Source organism: Nyctereutes procyonoides, unplaced genomic scaffold (genome assembly GCF_905146905.1).
Source record: "Nyctereutes procyonoides isolate TBG_1078 unplaced genomic scaffold, NYPRO_anot_genome, whole genome shotgun sequence".
Lineage (NCBI taxonomy): Eukaryota > Metazoa > Chordata > Mammalia > Carnivora > Canidae > Nyctereutes > Nyctereutes procyonoides.
In genome coordinates this window covers 5437500-5458271 of record NW_026575036.1, presented here as the reverse complement: position 1 = coordinate 5458271, position 20772 = coordinate 5437500, and the positions used below count along the sequence as shown (strand labels likewise).

The window sequence follows — 20772 nt, the reverse complement described above, 5'->3', positions numbered from 1 at the left end:
CCCAAACTAGGATGCAAATTCCATGCAGATAGAGGTTCTGTCTGTCTGGATTATTGATGCATCCCATGCACTTTGAAGAGTGCCTGGAATATAATAGGTGCTCAGCAAACATGAGGAATGGTGAATATTTAGGGTTAATATCTTGGCTCTGCCACGGGAGTTGTATTATACTTGGTACAAACTGAAGCAGAAGAAAGTGAAATGACCCTCAAGGTCAAACAGCCTCAGTTTTTTCATTTGCAAAAGAGGGATAATAATTATACTTTTTATTGGACATTATTGACATATATTATTTCAGATGTACACTATAATGATGAATATATGTATATACTGAAAATGATAACCACAATATGTCTAGTTGATAGCTATCACCCACACTTGGTCATGAATGTTTTTTCCTATGAAAAGAACTTTTAGGGGATCCCTGGGTGGCTCAGCAGTTTGGCACCTGCCTTCTGCCCAGGGCGTAATCCTGGAGTCCCAGGATCAAATCCCACATTAGGCTCCCTGCATGGAGCCTGCTTCTCCCTCTGCCTGTGTCTCTGCCTCTCTCTCTCTCTCTCTCTCTCTCTGTGTGTGTGTGTGTGTCTCTCAAGAATAAATAAAATCTTTAAAAAACAAACAAAAAGAACTTTTAAGATCTACTCTCTTAGCACCTTTCAAACATACAAAACACTATTCTTAACTATAGTCACCATATGGTACAAAAAATCTCCAGAAGTTATCTACTTTACAACTGGAAATAACAGTATTTATTTCATAGGATTTATGAGGATTAAATCAGATAATACACCTGAATAAACTTAAAAGAGTATCTGGTACATACTGAGCATGCCATAAATGGAGCTCTAAATTGGAAGACAACGAGTGCTTAGCAATTAATGGGTACCAATTAAATTGTACCGAGCACAAGCTGAGATGGATAAACAGATATGCATATTCAGATATAGAATAGAGTAAAAGCATGTTATATGCTTCCTCAAGCACCATCCTTAGCTCTACAGTGGTCAGGTACCTCCCCCTTTCAAAGTGTAACCCAATTCATTCTGTTGTGGAAAGCTTGCTTTTGCGGGAAATGCTTTCTTATTTTTTTAAGATTTTATTTATTTATTCATGATAGACACACACAGAGAGGCAGAGACACAGGCAAAGGGAGAAGCAGGCTCCATGCAGGGAGCCCAATGTGGGACTCCATCCCGGGACTCCAGGATCACACCCTGGGCATGAAGGCAGCCGCTAAACCACTGAGCCACCCAGGGATCCAAAGAAATGCTTTAGAGGGAGAGAGGAGAATTCTTCTCCAAAGGGAAAGGGAGAGAACCAGCATTTATTGTAGGACAGATTTATAGTCAAAATCTTAACTATTTTCATCAATGACTTTTCATCTTCATAGTCAATCTCTGAATTAATTATTATTCTTTTCATGTCACATATGAAGAAAGAGAGGTTCAGAGTAACTTAATCATGGTCACCCGAGTCTAAATGACTCTAGTCTGCATAGCTTTCCTATTGTAAGGTACACATGAGGACATGCATTGATCAGCTCTCCCTTAGTCATTCCAAAGAGTGTTGCTCTGGAACAAATGTAAATCTCCCATCTTCATCTCCATGGTGACCAGAAGCAAAATCGTAGTTCCCTCCTCTGAGAAAGACAAGGCCTTCCTATGCCCTGTGGTAAGAGGAATGTGTATTCTTAACTTTTCTGAGACCTACACAAAAGACCTACATTTTCAGGTCAATAATGATACATCAAAATTCAGATATCTGGTCTATACTCTAGTTTATTTTTTCACTTCATAAGCATTTCTACACTATCATTGTGAAGAAATATCAAGTCCAAAATCACCAGGGATGCTACTGATATTTCGTATGTAACTAAGAAAAAGTGAAGAACTTGACAGCAATTTTTAAAGAATCTGCCATTATTTACCCAACATAGGTGTATTTCTCACCATTTGTAGATGACCAAGAGACCTTGGAAACATCATAGACTTTTCCACTGGAACTTGTTACTCAGTGATTTCTTTAGCAATAGAAAGGTGATACTGTATTATATAGCTTTCCTTCCTAGGTATATAAGCCCATTTAAATAATTATCACATAAACAGTTTTTTGCAGATGTCCAAAAGCATAAATTGGCTTTTTTCCAAAACTCTACTATGGAATTTTAATGCTAGATTTGCCTTTTTAGATTATTTCAATTACTTTAACTAAAGAGAATACCTGATCCCACCCACCACAAAAAGCTTGTGATCTACCTTGTGATCTGTAAAGCATGTATTTGTATTCTTATTGTTACAGGATCTTCTTATAGAATCCTAACTGAAAGTGTTTAGGTATTAGAGCATGGGAGCCACTATGCAGAAAAGGTCTCTGAATCCCCAGAAGAAAAATATTAGCTGCAATAGGAGTAACTGCCATGGTATGATTTAGTTTTTAAAGAAATCATTGAGAGTTACCCTAATCCCCGACAATATAAAGTGTGATGGTTAATACCCTTAAGGATATTAATTATAGGGCAAATGAATGATATAGCTATTTTACTAATTCATGTGTTGACTCATCCACAAAAACTTGGCTGTTAATATGTAAATTTTTAGTTTCTGTTTGGCTTCTAAATTGATAAATCTTAGCACAAATATTTAATCCATTTCTCCCTGATTGACTAAATTATCAAGGAATGTCTGAGCATCATGGATGGATTTCCAATATGCTTAGTGTCTTAATTTCTTCTGTTGGAAATGCTATAGGACTATGAGTATGTGTTCTTTGGTATCTCATTATGCACTCTCAATAAATGTTTCAAAGTAGAGACATTTCAGCTACAATAAATATTTTCCAAATAACATAGGTTAAAGAGACAAATGAATAGAAATGACCAATCTACACTATGTTCTGACAAAAGTAATAAAAAATTAAATAGTTTTCAAAGCTTAAGCAATAGGCCAAAATTTAAATTTTATGAAATTTGTTTATAAATTTAATGTATAGTCTAAATGAATAGTAATGGGAAAGGTAAAGATGCTAGCATATTTCATCATGTTTCAAATGAAAGTGCATTTTTCTTACAAAGAGTTGTGAAATATGACTATTTGCTTCTGTCTCACTCCACTAGGAAGCCCATTTACTCTGGAAGTTACTTAATCCCACTTAGTATGGAAATTTAGGATTGTATTTCAATTATTATTTTATGGAATTTAAATATTTAATTGTGTTATACTATGTTTATCTTATTGGATGATGGAATTAATTTCCTAAAGTTTTAGTAACTCAAGGCAAGAAAACCATAATTAATATGTTCTGGCATATGTAAATTACATTCCATACCAAAAGATCCTGGTGGTAAATGTCAAGTCATTTTCAGAAGACAAAAACTGTTAAGCTCTATGCCAGTACAGTATCAAGGACAGAAAATGGAAACTGCTCAAGTAGCTTACTTTTCTCCAGAATGTGTAAATAGGCTTAAGCTCCTTAGTTATAAAAAGAAAATTTGTGGAATGGAGAATAATTAAGTCTGAGTTTCTGCCCTTAGGAACATAGCAGTGTGGGAGAAAAATGTGTCAGTCACACAAATAATACAGAAGCAACATAGCAATGCGGTATTTTTAACACAAAGTAGCAGTAATATAATTACTCAAATTACATATTTCTTTTGAATCTAAAAGATATCCTCAAGGTGTGGTGACAGCTCAGGGGGTGGAGAAGTCATATTCAAGAAGGGAATGATGATAGATCTTGACTTTGTCATTAAAAGATTTAAAAAGGTTGCACTAGGGACAGTTGTTCAGCTTAGAGGGAATGGAAGGAAAAGATAGAGACTGGAAAAGAAGAGGACATGTGATGATAAAACAGAAACAACTAAAACAACCAAAGAATTTAGCAGGGAATAAATGTATAAAGTGAGATGATGTCCAATAAAGCTGGAAAAGATTAGGATTAATTTATAGTGGGACTTGAATGTTAGGATAAAGAATTTGATGAATTTTAGGTTAAGAATAAGTCTTTTAAAAATTCTGTGTAGAAGACTGATGTAGTAAGAAACATGCATTAGGAAACTACAGTAGGTTACTGCAAGGTTCTGGCTTACAATAGACTGGAGTTACACTGGTTGCAACAGAAGAAGAAAGAAGAAACATACCTAATAGCAAAGATGCTTTCAAGTACATGTGTCTTGGTAACTGACTTGAGCATGTGGAATGTGGAATTTGAGCAGCTGGTGATAATTCCAAGATATCAAGACTGAACTATAGTGGGAGCATAGTATGCTATTATTAAATTCAGTGGAGTTGACAAGAGAAGCAGCTTTGTTAGGGTGACAGTCTGACTTTGGTTATTATATTATGGTAGGTTGTAGAGAAGAGTCACAAAAGCTTATTTCTTGATCCTACTCCATGTCCAAGACAGATTAGTGTGAATGTTCACCATGAAGTCACTCAGGGCTCCAGCCTGATAAGAGGCCTCCTCCTCAGGAAGTACTGCAGTGAAAGAAAGAGAAAGATAGGCTTTTCACCTAGTAGACCACCCTGAAAATGACACACATCACTTCTGCTAATATTTCACTTGCCAGAATCAGCCACATGGCCTCACCTAAATGCAAAAGGGCTAAGACTACAATCTCTTATATTCTCAAGAAAGAGGGAATTGGTGAGCACTAATAATGCCTCCTGCAAATGCATTGAGTGGAAAATGAACCTTTCCATAGCTTCGAGTAGTGTGTGTGTGAAAAGGAAAATAATTGGTAGAAAAAGAATAATTTCTCCTACTTTATATAGAAAGCCTGTTTTGTACTCAAAGGAGATTTGGACTCACGGACTTTTCTACTCTTGACCAAAAGGTATTCTGCATAATATTGCTAGGTAATGATATTCAGGCTTCAGAGAAGTGAGAGGCTCATTGCATAACGTTCTCTCAACGTGCTCAAGAGAATTTCCAGTTTTAAACGTAGCATTACTAAATAAATTCTATGTCTGACTCTGTACTGCAACAATTTGTATTTTTAGTTGTCTAGTGAAATATCATTTGTGGCATGCATATTAGTATTTGGAGGATTAACCCACTTCTAGATTATTCAAGAGTACCTGTGAATTCAGGTATCATAGACATAATGAGAAAATTTGGGACAAACATAAACATCAAAACTTACTGTTGATATCTCCAATTACATCAATTGAATTTTACTCATTATTTCCACAAATAATTATAAAAAATCTGGAAAAGTATTTGGTAAGCCTCATGCAATAAAGCATTCCCAACTTTTATATATTTAAATTCCTACTGCCTGCCAGCTAAGAAAACACTATGGAATTTGTTCAAATGTTTTACTTTGATAATAAATTTAATGAATAAACTTTAGAGTGTTTACTATTAATATCTCTCATATCAATATAGTGACCTCTTTTCTTCTCCAAAAATCTTCTAGCTGGAATAAGTTACATAGCCACCCTAACTACATTTTACTCCTTAGCACCAAAGGTTGTTAGGTCACTATAACTACACATAATTCTTCTCATCATATTCCTGATATTTATCTGCTACTATATACATTGTCCTTGAATATCATATACACTCATTACATTTTTTAACTCTTCAAAGATAGATTGGAAAGTTGATATAGACGTGATATACAATAGAGTTTTATTTAAAGCAGACTATTATAGGAAAATTTTAAATAAGGACATTTAATAAATTGTAACTTAATCACACCTTACTCAATTTTAAAATGTTGAACTCAAATCTACTTTGAAAGAAGGGCTGACAGTCGAATATCACAAATAGGAATTTATACATTCATTTATTTTAACGTGCAACTTATGACATAAAATCATTATAAATATCATCTGTTGCTATACACTCATACAGACACAACTAAAATATGGTAATCTAAGGCACACTTCATAAGGGGAAATTTTAGTGTATAAGTCAAGTTAACAAGTTAGATTCCCATTAAAAATGAGATTTTTTTTCTATTTTTTTTAAATACAAGTTTAGTGTCTTTAGGAATGGCATAACACAACATGATAGCAGTTTTTCTGGGTTAATGCTACTTCCAAAGGTGACTAAATCATGGTCAGGATAAAACAAGAACCCCTGTAAGAATGAGAATTAGAGGAAACATTACATTTCATGTCCAATTCAACAGTTTTCTTCAAGAAAAGTGTATCACACACATGTAACCTCTGCCAGAAATGTCCAATTAGTTTAACAAACAAAATAAGTTACCATAAAATATATAACTCTGTGGTCTTTTAACTGAAGACATACATGATTAAGAGGAACACAAGTTGCCTTTGCAATATCCTGCATCAGAGTATGACCGAGGTTTGCTGTAAGCCACTTGAACAGAAAAAAGGGCATTTATGTTTAATAAAAGGTCATCAAATGACAACACACAATGAAACCCTCATAAACACAAATTGCCTTTATATTCTTAAATAACCTCTAATACCAACAATACAGCAAAGAATATAATTTAAAAAATATTTTGACTGAGTCAGGAGCAAAAATTAATTATTTTTTAAATAGCATTTTATCTAAACATTTGAGAAATCCAATGCAAAAAAGAATTGCTTAACAAGGGTCCTTATAATTGTTGACTTTTAATGTGCCTAACTTCACTCTCTGCTGTTTACAATTTACCAAGTTTCCAAATACTATTTTCTCTTTTGTTCTCAAACTCAGATCATAAAGATATAGGCAAAAGAATGACTTTTTAATATGTCTTCAAAATAAATATCTATAGCAAGAACATTTCATTTTTAAAGACATTGACTTTTTATTATGGGGTCTTAATTAGCAATAAATTTAAAACAATTCTTACCATAACAATTTATATGTACTGCTAACAAACATAGTACATTAAAACTTATGTTCATGCTAATGTTAACTTACACAGGAAATCACTAGAATATTTTTATACATGAAAGTAAGAATGATAGGGGTGCGTTGACCTCTAAAGTGGTAAGTAATTCAATGGTCCCCTGTTTAAAATCTCAATTGTGTTTCTCTTGCCATATGTATTGGATCCCACATTGGTAGGTGAGAGAATGGCACCAAGATTATTGCTAGTACGAACCAAGAAATTTGCCAGGCGTTGAGTCGCACACGTGGCAGTGTTGCATTTCCGCTTTTCCATCTGGTGACTGACAATATAGAACACATATGGAAGGTTAGAGACTTAGACTCAGGTTTGGGTATATTTATAGGACAACAAATAGCTCATATTGATGAAAATATTTTCATGTAAGTAACTCAACATTTTGTTTTGGAAACATCTAGATGACTGAAATTTTTTGAGACCTTGAACATGCAGCAGAAGCAATTTTTGACAAGGAAATCATATAACAAAACTTCCACTATAGTCAGTGTTAAATTTCTCAATATAATCCTTTGAAATTTCAGAATATATTCCAGATAGTAATAATAATAAAAAGAGGTATCTTTGTCTTACAGTCCTCTAAACCCTTTTTTTTTATTCTTCTAAATCTTGGTGAATCTAGTTCCTAATACATAAAAAGGATTTGGAATATAAAATTTATATGTAATCTGGAGTATGTGGTACTAAATATGTATATTCATTTCCCACATCTTTCCAAAGAAAATTAAGCAGTATAAGATATTTTTGTTAAGTTCCCTGAGATCATTAAATAAGGCTATTAAGGGAGAAATGTCAGGTATCTGTTGAGTATAAGTGTATGCTGACAAATCTATTATTTAGGCAAAGGAAACCCACTTTGGGACTTAAATACCTAGTCTATATGTTAATGTTAGTCATATTATCTATTTAATTATTTCAATTTGCATGTGAAGTAAGCATGGCCAATGTGCATTTCCAATGAATGATTTAATGCTTTTTAAGAATTAAACCAATAATTCATAACATCAGATGTTTAATTCTAAAAGAGAAGAAAATTGTCTTGAAAAAAGCAGGAATTGTATTTTGATCAAATACTTCAAACTAATAAATTTAAAGCAATAAAGGAAATAATGGGTCAAACTGGAAAGGTTCAAAGTGATATGTGTCCTAAAATGTTTGGCAAATGCCTGGAGCAGAGTGTAAACTAATCTATGTGCTAAATGTCTGAGTGGTACTTTGATGATTGGTCTTAAGGTCTGTAACAGACTTAAAATTACTCCAACTAAAATTTTACCTTATTTGAATTCGCTATAAGAGCCACCATTCTACTTTAAAGAAATAATAAGACCTTTTATGTTGATTTGTTTCATTATTACAAAGCTGCTTTTCCAAACAAGACTTTTCATGTAAATATAGCATCAGTATGTATAAGATTCTACCCCAAACTACCATTAAGATAGAAAAAGATGGATGAAATGGTTAGAAAAAAAGGCAACACACCCCTACTTTCAGGCATTTTTTTCTCTTTAACTCCTTGGGCAGACTAGGCCTGCCTAGTATCTAGTAACAGACACTAGTTCAAACCTATTGACCATTTACACACTGTGCAAATTCCTAACTTTAAGAATTTATACAGTGATGACTACAGACTGAAGTATCACTCTTATGTTGTTTCTCTTTACAAACCCCTCAGTTTCAAGAGTCTTCAAAGATTCGTTTTAGACAGAGAGAAAGAGAGAGAGAAAATGAGTAGAAGGGGCAGAGGGAGAGGGAGAGAGAATCTTAAGCAGACTCTGCACTGAGCACCGAGCCCATTGAGGGGCTTGATCTCATGACACTGAGATCATGACCTGGGCTGAAGAAACCAAGAGTTGGATGCTTAACTGCCTGAAACACCCAAGTACCCCTCAAAGATTTTCAAAACCATTTTAAACTATCCCTGCTCCAGTTCTCAATTTGTAGAAGTAATTATACTGTTGGCTAACCTCTGATTATCTGCTATGCAGGTACTTATAACTGAGTGTTTAAAAGTTGGTGGGCAAGTGTGTGATCCTTTTCCCTCACTCAGTCAAGAGTATAAAATATCTTTTGGTATGGCTTATTTAATCAGTTTGTTTCCTCTTAATCTCATGTCATACATGTACAAAAGTTAAAAAAGATATCAAATGAGACTATTAAATTTTATAAGAAAAATGACATTGATAAATTTACATCAGCTTTGTCTTTTAAAGTTGTATGAGATTTGAGTCATTTTCTACACAGGCTTTCTTAGTATTTTATGAAATTTATAGACTATTACATGGATGAAGAGCTCAGGATGATAAATTCTTCCCCTTTAAAAAAAATGACCAGACATCCTGATTTCTGGAAACTCATTAAAGAGCAATCTGAAGAATGCCTTGGAAGTATTTCTAATAAAAATTCAAATTAAGAGATTGTGAGGCTAGCATGAAAATAACTTGGTAATAAATAATGTTATATAGTATTTTATTTGCGAGTGAAGTTCACTTCATAATAAACTCATATCCATAATGACAAACTGGATAAAGGTGCTTATCTAGTGAAAGAAAAGATCAAGATATGAACAGAAATACTGTGTAATACTGCTAATTTTCCTGTTATTCTATTGTTCTACTGGTTTACCAGAAACATCATGTCAGTTTCAGTTATTTTTATCCAAAAATCCAATTGAAAATCAGAGCCAATTCTGAGAAGAACATCCTCTAAACTCAGTAAACCTGAAGGGACAAAGGAAATCTGATGATTCCTACTATTTACTACATGTGGGTGCTGTAGAACTCTACATATCACCACAGATTGCCACCTCAACAAAAAACAACCCAAAGGAAAATAGACAAGATGCTAATAATTCTATGAGAAAAGTTTTAATATTACTTCCAAAGCAAACTTTTCAAAAGTAATCTTAGGGATCCCTGGGTGGCGCAGCGGTTTGGCGCCTGCCTTTGGCCCAGGGCGCGATCCTGGAGACCGGGGATCGAATCCCACGTCGGGCTCCCGGTGCATGGAGCCTGCTTCTCCCTCTGCCTGTGTCTCTGCCTCTCTCTCTCTCTGTGACTATCATAAAAAAAAAGGTAATCTTAATACTCCTTGGTCTTAAAGAGTGTGTAGTTTCAGTTCTACAAAACTATAAGGAGCCAACTGATTTAGGCACAAATTATCATTGTATTGTTTATGATATATGTATGGATTGGCCTTGAGAATCTTTTAAATAAAGGGAGAATTACAGTTCTTTCCCCCTGAAAGTTATAATTACTGCTAACATTTCACCTTACAGAGTTTTTAGACTTCCTTAAAATTACCACTTAAACGGCATGACACCTTCCAAAATAAGTCTTCTTAGGAAATCCTGATGCACATATTACCTATTGAAAACATTTTTAAGAGTATTAATTTACATTTATAGGAGCTCAGAATTAATCTGATGAATAACATATTTTTATAATTCTATTTCATTAATATGAGTTAACAATATAGAAAGAATCCCCTAAGAGCAAATGGCTTTTTAACTAGTTCTTAACATTTTAATTTGCCCCCTGATTATTTCTATGTATTTCTTTCCAGAAGGAGATGAAAAGTTTTGGACATTGCCAGAGCCCTCTGAGGAAAAAAAATCTATGTAAATATGCAGTAAAATCCCACCTAATATAAAATACATGTTTCAAGCTTCTCTAGTTTATTTGAGAACCAGGTTAATATAGTGGAAATTACTACCCTTTGGCTTTTCCTACTTCCTGATTTGGTTTTGCCCCTCTAGGTTTCAATAACATATTTCTTGACAAAACTGTAACTATCCATTCCTGTCTGTCAGAAGTTCTGTCAGAAAGATACATCTAATGGCATAAGGGCTGTTAGTTATATAACAGTTTTTAATTCTAATTTTCCCACATTTTACAAAGAAACAGGATTTTTAAAATACTAACCTTTTAATGGGAGTAGCCTTCAGATGGTTTAATGCAACCGAGAGTATGATGAGAACTACTGGCAGCTTCAGGAGGCACATTGTTTCTCAAATTTACTGGAAAAGAATAATGCAGCATTGAAATCAAGAAATTTTTTATAGCTCTGATTGATGGAATTTGAGACTAGAACTTACTGTAAAAAAATCTCATTTTAAACATAATCTCCAAAGATTACACTGATATAGTCCCTTGATAATGTTCAAACAATTTTTGAATATTTTCAAAACTTTCCCCTTCTGAATTTCCATCTCTGAACAATCTGGAAAGTTGATATTATAGCACATTACCCCTTTATCTTTTTCTTTGAAACAAGCAATATATTTAATCCCAAATCTGCTCTTCCTTAAACAAATAATATTTTCCCATAAACAAAAAACTCTTTACCTTTTAATGTTTGAGTGTCAGTATATCAGAGAATGCCTCTAATGGTAAGAAAGCTTCAGGAACAATCCCAAGCTTTCATCCACTGGAGTATTTGTCCCCCACTTGCCAATGAGTAACCCAGCTCTTATATATACTTCACCACCTTTCCCAGCTCTGACATCAGGCAGTTCAAAGAGACTGTCATAAATTTCTATCCCTGTAGATAGAAAGTGCCTCATTAGACAGCAGAAGCAGATGGGTCATAATTACATTAACCCATCAGTAAATACTAACATAGCAGATACAGAGTGTCTTTGTGCAGTTAATGATGTGTCACACACAGCAGAAGTTTGAATTTTCCATTTTTATAAAATACAAGTGTGGTTTTTCAAAGATTAATCAGTATGCTCCAGTCAGGGATTGATAAAAGGAAGTGATTAAGAATAACAAATGTGTTTATATGTAGAGAATGAAGCTGAGGACACTGAGGAACCTAATGAGGAAGCTAAAGCCAAATGACCCCAAAGACTTAATTCCATGAACATTTAGTAGTAGTTTAAAGTATGAGGGTAGAGTGGATAAAAAGCACACTAAAAAAAAGAGAAATGAGAAGCTCTTTATAATGAAGTGGGAGGTGGAAGATTAAAGGCAGCAAAAAAATAATTTTCAATCCCCAAATTCATTTGTCAACATTTAAGTAGTGACACGTATCTATGTAGTTAAAATATTTTGCTAATTTTTTCTGTTATTGCATAAAAACATTGCAATTATCTTTGAAAGAATAGATTTAACTTGTTACTTTTTATTTTCTCCACATTGTTCTTTTTTCTTATATTTCCAAGTTATATTTAAATTAATATTCCAAGCTATGACAATTTAATATCATATATAGCAAGTAAAACAAATTCCAATTCCAACTGCTAGTGAAAGCATGTATATTTATGTAATTTTAAAAAGATAGAAGTTCTCCAAGTAAAAAGATTAAGTTCACTGAGTCCATATACTTATTTAAAGCTTAGTAATATGGCTGGAGGGTGTTTAGTAAAAATTTCAGAAAGAAAGAACAAAAACCTTTTTTTTCCAATCCTTTTTCTAATTATCCAATGATTAAAATTATCCAATTTTAATATTTCTGTAAAATTTACTGCTATCCCAAAAGGAAAAAAAAATAAAAATCAAATGATTTGGAAGAATGATGGTTTCCTATAAGATAATTAATGTATTTAACTATGTACAATGATTTAGAAAGGATACAGAGGCCCAGAGATATTAAATAACTTGTTCAACATTATACCTCTAGTTCATGTTGAAATCTTGAACCAAAGCTTAGTTTTTCTGATTTACAGCCTAGTGTTCATTTAAACCAAAATACCTGCTGTTAACCTACATATTTATTTTATTTTCCTAGTATTATTTGTTTTTTTTTTTCCCCTGTGAGATGTTAAGGATCTCATTCAAAAAATGATACTCACTTGTCCTCTGGGAAATTGATGTTATAAGGAAAATGTTCTACCTAAGAAAGTAACAGAAGAACTTGATTTTTTTTTTAAGGGCTACCTTATGCCAGGCACAGTATTTAATTGATATGTGATACCTCACTTATCATGCCTCTAAGTTTTCATCATCATCTGCTGATACGAAAATTCAGAGAATTTAAGTGGCTGCTAAAATTACACACCTACTCGGGCAAACAAATTACACACAAACTCGGGCAAAAAAATTTGAAAAAATTCAAATTCTCATCCCTCTGTTCCACGATATTTATTTCTTTGTTAAAAAGGATCTCTGTTCTCATATACTGAATTGCCGATTACTTCCTTTAAATTTTGCAACTTATTATAACACTTTAAATGATTTGGTCACAGTCAGATATGGCCTTAGGGGGTCTTGTATAATGTTTGGTAAAGTCAACATCCATCCCAATCTCAAACAGCCTTAAGCCTTTTATGCTTTATACATCAATGAAAGTGAAGGTGATAGGTGATGATTTAGATTGTGTTTATGAGGCAAGTCCATTACCAGATCATAAACTACAGGACCAACATTACTATCACTCATCTTTGTACCTGCTTTAGCCTTTCTAGTCAAAGTGTATTTAAGGCCCTGGCAGCTTTTGTCTCACAGGAAGCCTGTTAGAATTTCAGTCCCCACCCCAGAGCTACTGAATCAGAATGTGCCTTTAAAAAAGGATCTCCCCTCAGTGATTGTATGCACATTAAAGCTTGAGAAAATCTGGTCTACTGTACATTCCATTTATTCACTGATTCAATAAATATTAAGGACCCACTCTATGACAGGGAATGTTCTAGGTACTAGAGATACAACAATGAGCAAAACAAAATCCTTGCTCTCATGGAGCTTAGAGCTGGTGGAGGAAACAAAGTCAAAGCAAGTTAAGTATATATGCAATTACAAGTGGCAAGTGCTGTGGAGAACATGAATATGGTGGTAAGAGAAAGAAAAGTAGTGATATTTAAGTTGAATCTTAAACCATTAGGGATGACCAAGGAAAGAGTGATGGGGATATGTTTAAGATCTGAGAAACAGGGATCCCTGGGTGGCGCAGCGGTTTGGCGCCTGCCTTTGGCCCAGGGCGTGATCCTGGAGACCCCGGATCGAATCCCACGTCGGGCTCCCGGTGCATGGAGCCTGCTTCTCCCTCTGCCTGCGTCTCTGCCTCTCTCTCTCTCTCTCTCTCTCTCTCTCTCTCTCTGTGTGTGTGTGTGTGTGTGACTATCATAAATAAATAAAAATTTAAAAAAATATATTTAAAAAAAGATCTGAGAAACAGCATATGGAAATTCAGGTGAATGTAGGAGAAAGTGCTGTAAAGATGCTGCTGGAGACATAAGCAGCATAAGCAGCAGTCTGAGAGTGCAGGACTCAGAGGTCATGTTAAAAATCTTGGATTTATTCAGAGGATAGTATGAAGCTATTGAAGGGATCTCAGCAGGGGTGTGACATGGTCAGGTTTGCAACTTGAAGACATCAATCTGAAAATGCATACCTGAAACTAATACAACATTGCATGTCAACTACAATCAAATGAAAAAAAAACAATAAAAATAAGTAAGTAAGAAAACATCAGTCTGACTAGTATGCATGGACTGGATCAGAGGGGAGCAAGAGTAAAAACAGGAAATTTGGTAGTAGACTATGGCAGTGTCCAGATGTGAAACAGTGATGCCACACATAAGGTGATGGCAGAGAAGTTAGAAAAGTAGATGAGTTCAAATCATATTCTGGATCCTTACATGATTTGGCAGTAGATTAGGTACAGGGAACAAGTGAGTAGGATACAGAGCATAAAAATGAGAGCCCAGTTAGGATATGGTTAATAATACACATTAATGGGCTTCTTCTGATCAAATTTTTATTTTTTTATTTTATTTTTTATGATAAAATTTTTAAAAGGAAAAGATATTTTATATATCTTTCAGAAAATAATTTCTATTTTTATCGAGTTTGCGTGTGTTTACAATTTTAAAAAATTAAAATGCTATCCCAAGTCTAATAATTAAAACAGCAGTCATCTCTGTTTTCCTTCTGCCTTCTTTTTGAATTTTGCTCTTCATTAAGTAATCAATTTTAGCTGTTTTCTCCATATTTCAAAAATAATTGTTTCTCAGGGTGCCTGGGTGGCTCAGTCGGTTAAGGGTCTGTCTTTGGTTCAGGTCATGATCTCAAGGTCCAGGGATTGAGCCCCACATCAGGCTCCCAGCTCAGCAGAGAATCTGCTTCTCTCTCTCTTTCTTCCCCTTCTCTCTCACCTCCAATTGTGTTTTTCTCTCTGTCTCAAATAAGTAAATAAAATCTTTAAAAAATTATTATTTTTGGGCAGCCCCGGTTGCGCAGCGGTTTAGCGCCGCCTGCAGCCCAGGGCCTGATCTGGAGACCCTGGATCGAGTCCCACGTCAGGCTCCCTGCGTGGAGCCTGCTTCTCCCTCTGCCTGTGTCTCTGCATCTCTCTCTCTCTCTCTCTCTCTCTCTCTCTCTCTCTCTCTCTCTCTCTCTCCATCTCTATGAATAAATAAGTAAAATCTTTAAAAAATATTATTTTTCTGGATGTTCTTGATTTATCAATTTTAGATGTTTTATGTTGGTATCCTAGTCTGAAAGGTAAAGAGTTAGCATTTACATTCTTTTGTTTATTTTTAAGTAATCTCTATACCCAAAATGGGGCAGCTTGAACTCACAATCCTGAGATCAAGAGTCATATGCTCTACTGACTGAGTGAGCCAGGCACCCCAAGAGTTGGCATTTAACAACGCATTTACTTTTCTCCTTTACTCCATTCCTAAAATATTTTAATAAAACATTCGGATTATATCAATATTAGATGGATATTTTTGTATTTATGTTTTAAACTTTGTTATGAAAACTTTTATATGTATATAAAATTTCAGTAACTATCAACACATGATCTATCTTATTTCTTCTACATTCCTCCTTCTTCCTTCCATACTAAATTGTTAAAAACAAATCCTAGACATTACACAATTTTTTTTTAAAGATTCTATTCATTCGTTCATGAGAGACACACACACAAAGAGAGAGAGAGGCATAGACACAGGCAGAGGGAGAAGCAGGCCCCACGCAGGGAGCCTGACGTGGTACCCAATCCCCGGTCTCCAGGATCATGCCCTGGGCTGAAGGCAGCGCCAAACCCCTGAGCCACCCGGGCTGCCCAGCATTACACAATTTTATATGTAGTATGTTTTAGTGTTATATTTTTAAAAGATTTTATTTATTTATTCATGAGAGATGCAGAGAGAGAGAGGCAGACCACAGGCAGAAGGAGAAACAGGCTCCACGCAGGGAGCCCGGCGTGGGACTCGATCTTCGGTCTCCAGGATCATGCCCTGGGCTGAAGGCAGCACTAAACCGCGGAGCCAACCGGGCTGCCGTTTTAGTGTTATATTCATAAAAGATAAGGACTTTATGCAACATAGCTACAAAATTGTTGTCCTAACTAAAAAAGAAAATTTACAGTAATTTCTTAATATAATTAAACAATCCAGTGTTCACATTTTCCAATTGTCTAGAAAAAAATATTTTTAATTGGCTTGTTTGAATCAATCTAAACAAGATTATATTTGTTTCTCCATCACTCATGATTCTTTTAATATATAGTTTTCCCTCCTTTTTCTTACATTAGCTTATTAAAGAAATTAGATTATTTATTGTATAGAATTCCCCACATCCCATATTTTGCTGATGGCATACATGTTGGATCATTTAATGTGTTCCCTTCTCACTTTTATTACCTCTCTACTGGTTGTTTGGTCCAGAGGCTTGATTCCATTCAGGTAAGAATCCTTTGCATGTGATACTGTTTATTTCCTATTGCATCACAACATCTGGCTGAATTTCTTTTGTGGTGTTAAGATTGATCAGGGAGGTCAGATTTTGTCAGCCACATTGCCCAATTCTCAGTTCTCTGTTAGGCCTTCAGTCACTGATTTTAGCAACTCTTGCTGATAATTGGCTAGAAGCATTGTTTTATTATAGGCTGCAAGTGATAGTCTAATTCTATTATTTCCTCTACATTCATTAGCTGAAATTCTCCAATAAAGGAGACCATTCCTCATTAACTATTTGGCTACCTTGAGGCACAATTTTAAAGGAAAGGCAAGATATATGCTTTATTCTTTCCTTTTATTTACCCGTTTTCTGCACATGGTAATGAGTTGGTTCTCTAGCTTCCTCCAAAAATGACCAAAGAGTTTTTTGGGGGGTTCTCATTGTGAACCCACATATTTTAGCATATATGTATTTTTATCCCCTTTTTAAAAAGTTCTTAATGATTTTATTTATTCATTTGAGAGAGAAAGAGAGAGAGAGAGAATGAGCAGGAGGGAGAGGCAGAGAGAGAAGCAGACTCCCTGGTGAGATGGGACCTCCTCCCCGCCCCCTGCCTCCACCAATGTGGGGCTTGATCCTAAGATCCAAGATCATGGCCTGAGCTGAAGGCAGATGCTTAACCATCTGAGCCATCCAGGTGCCCTGATCCCTCTTTTTTGCTGCTCAAATTATCCCATGTTGGAATCCTTGTGCAACATTGGTAGAAATGTAAAATTAATTCAGTCACAATGGAAAACAATATGGAGGTTGCTTGAGAAATTAAAAATGGAACTACCATATGATCCAGCAATCCCACTTCTGGTTATATATCCAAGAAAACAAAATCATTACCTTGAAGAGATATCTGCACATGTTCATTGCAGCATAGTCACAATAACCAATGCAGGGAAACACCCTAAATTCCTGTTGACAGATGATTAAAGAAAATAATATTTTTACAGATAGAATATGATACAAAAATGTCTATATTCAATGCCTGAACTATACAGAACATATACAATATTTTACATATAAAAATAGAAAACATAAAAATAGTGATAGTTTAGAACTGATTTTTATGTAAACATTTTGTTGTTGTTGCTACATAGTTTTAAAAGTATCTTGGGGACTTCTAGGGAAGATGGTGGAGTAGGAGGATCCTAAACTCACCTTATTCCATGGATAAATCTACATAATACCAACATTAGTGTAAATAACCGAAAAATGACCTGAAGACTGGAAGAACAGACTCTCTACAACTGAACATAAAGAAGAGACCACATAAAAAATGATAGGAAAGACAGAGACTCAGTTGGGAAATAAGCCCACCCATAGTACTGTCCCCAGGAGGGAGGGACTCTGTAAGCACAGAGAAAGGAGAGGAATAGACCCCATACCAGGCACTGGAGGCAAGGAGAACCCATTCAGGGAAGACAAATACCCATAATATTTGACTTTGAGAACCAGAGGGGCTTAACATCATTAAATTTTACAGTCAGCAGGGCTTAACACCTGGAACTTTAAAAATTAGATGATTGGCTCTGGGAGAGCTAAAGGATGATAGGAAACTGAGTCCCCACCTTTAAAGAGAAAGCATAACTAACAGTCCCTCTGAGATATAGCCTGGAAGTAGCAGTTTGAAAAATGCCTGCAGTATATGGGAAAGAGATTGATTTACTAATTTCAGAGCATATGCAGGAGGGGCAGGGATCTTTCCCAAGAACAAAGGAGCTGGCACATGCCATTCCCTTCTTCTACCACCCAGACTGGTCACATGGACACCCATGGGAAACAGCGCAGCATGAATATTCTCAACTGGCTTGTTCACAACATGTCCTGAGTCCGTGCTCTTCTGGAGACTCACTTCCTCCAACTTAGCCTCTGTAGCTCTCCAAAGCAGCACGGAGGTCTCCTCCCATAGCAGACTTGTGCAAAACTTTCTATTACCTCTTGCCCTCCCCCTTGCTCTTCTGTGGACTCAATCTCTCCAACTTGCCCTCTACAGGAGTCCATCCAAAGTGGATGGACAAGTGTGCAATATGCAAGCAGCCCTAACAGGGGCTAGTATCACCACAAAGTGACCCCTATCTTAGGAAGAAAGGAAGATAACCACACCAGTTTGACTATAGTCTCAGGAGTGGTCTGAGGACATATATATGGTCTGACCTCAGGTCCTGCCCACCAACAGATTTTCTGATGGGACAGCACAGGGAGAGTACCCTGAACTTTGATGGGACCACACCTCTGTCAAAGGCCTAGTCTGACTGAACTCATGCTCAAGGTGGCCTAAGACTAGGCCACTAACAACACAGGGACCAAACCGTGGTCACTACAGGCAAAGAGAGTCATTGCAGATGACTGGACTAAAAGCAAATGCAGCTCAGCCACAACAGTAGGGTGCACACAACAAATAGGTTCTGGTGAGTAGGGAACATTGCACCACAGGGCACTACAAGGCCTCTTTTTTTTTAATTGGAGTTCAATTTGCCAACATATAGCATAACACCCAGTGCTCAGCCCCCTCAGTGCCCGTCACCCCCACCCCCTACCTCCCTTTCCACCACTCCTTGTTCAAGACCTCTTTTTCATAAAACCACTACTTTCAAGAACAGGAGATGTAGCTGACTTTCTTAACACATAGAAACAGACACAGAGAGTTAGACAGAATGAAGAGATAGAGGAATATGTTCCAAATGAAAGGACAGGACAAAATCACAGCAAGAGAGCCAAACAAAACACAGATAAGTAATATGTCTGCTACAGAATTCAAAGTCATGGTCATAAAGGTATTCCCTGGAATTGAGAAAAGAGTGGAGACCTCAGTAATATCCTCAACAAAGAGACAGAATATGTAAAGAAGAGCCAATAAGAGATGAAGAACTCAGTAACTGAAATAAAAATACACTTAGAAATATTAAATAGTAGACAAGATGAAGTAGAATGGATCAATGACCTAGATGGCAGAATAATAGAAAGCAATCAGGCTGAACAGGAGAAGGGAAAAAGATTAATGAAAAAGACTAGATTAAGGGAACTCAGTGACACCATCAAGCATAGTAACATTTGCATTATAAAGATACCAGAAGAAGAAGAGAGAGAAAAGAAGGCAGAATTTTATTTGAATAAATAATAACTGAAAACTTCCTGAATCTAGGGAAGGAAACAGAAATCTAGAACCAATATGCATAGAGAGCTTCCAACAAAATCAACCCAAGAAAGTCCACACCAAGACACACAGCAATCAAAATGGCAAAAAAAAAAAAAGTAGTGATAAAAAGAATTTTTAAAGTAGCAAGAGAAAACAGTTACATGCAAGGAAAATCCCATGAGGCTCTCAGTTAATTATTCAGCCAAAACCTCTGTAATCCAAATAGGTTGACATGATATATTCAAAGTGCTGAAAAGAAAAAGCCTGCGGCAAGAATACTGTCTCCAACAAGACCATCAATCAGAATGGAAAGAGAGATAAAGTTTCCCAAACAAAAGTTAAAGGAATTCATCACTGCTAAACCAGACTTACAAGAAATGTTAAAGGGGATTCTTTGAGTGGAAAGGAAAGACCATAAGTAGGAGTAAGAAAAATTGGAAGTACAAAAGCAGCAATATCTATAAAAATTAGTCAAAGGAGTCACAAAATAAAAAGACATAAGGTATGATATTATATACTTAAAACATGGGAAGGAGGAGAGAACGGTTAAACTTCAGTGCCTTTAGAATGTGTTCGAACTTAAGTGACCATCAATGCAAAATAGACTATTATATGCCTAAGATGTTATACACCTATATCACTAAAGAAAGCCAGCAAAACATGAGAGAAGAAAGCAAAAGGAGAAAGGAACAGAGAACTACAAACACAACCATAAAACAAGTTATAAAATAGCAACAAAGGGATCCCTGGGTGGCGCAGCGGTTTGGCGCCTGCCTTTGGCCCGGGGCGCGATCCTGGAGACCCGGGATCGAATCCCATGTCAGGCTCCCAGTGCATGGAACCTGCTTCTCCCTCTGCCTGTGTCTCTGCCTCTCTCTCTCCCTGTGTGACTATCATAAATAAATAAAGAAAAAAATATTAAAAAAAATAAAATAGCAATAAATACATAGCTGTCAATAATTACCTTGAATATAAATGGATTAAACTCTCCAATCAAAAGACTAGGGTGACAGAGTGGATACAAAAGCAAGACCTATCTATATGCTGCCTACAAGAGAGTAATTTCAGACCTAAAGACACATGCA

At 35.6% G+C, this 20772-nt stretch overlaps 2 protein-coding genes across 2 annotated transcripts in view; one reads left to right on the top strand and one right to left on the bottom strand.

Annotated features, from left to right (window-relative positions):
- Positions 1-20772, top strand: part of SLCO1A2 (solute carrier organic anion transporter family member 1A2) — a 107952-nt gene that overhangs the window by 7161 nt on the left and 80019 nt on the right. The gene's annotated exons all lie outside the window — the stretch shown is intronic.
- Positions 5781-20772, bottom strand: part of IAPP (islet amyloid polypeptide) — a 57653-nt gene continuing 42661 nt past the window's right edge. The window contains exons 6-9 of the mRNA XM_055318653.1: positions 17392-17463; positions 11218-11413; positions 10795-10889; positions 5781-7139 (exon numbers count right to left, since the gene is read on the bottom strand). Of these exons, the coding sequence (XP_055174628.1) occupies positions 6950-7139; positions 10795-10874 (270 nt within the window). The 5' untranslated portion in view covers positions 10875-10889; positions 11218-11413; positions 17392-17463 and the 3' untranslated portion in view covers positions 5781-6949. The remainder of the gene's footprint in view (positions 7140-10794; positions 10890-11217; positions 11414-17391; positions 17464-20772) is intronic.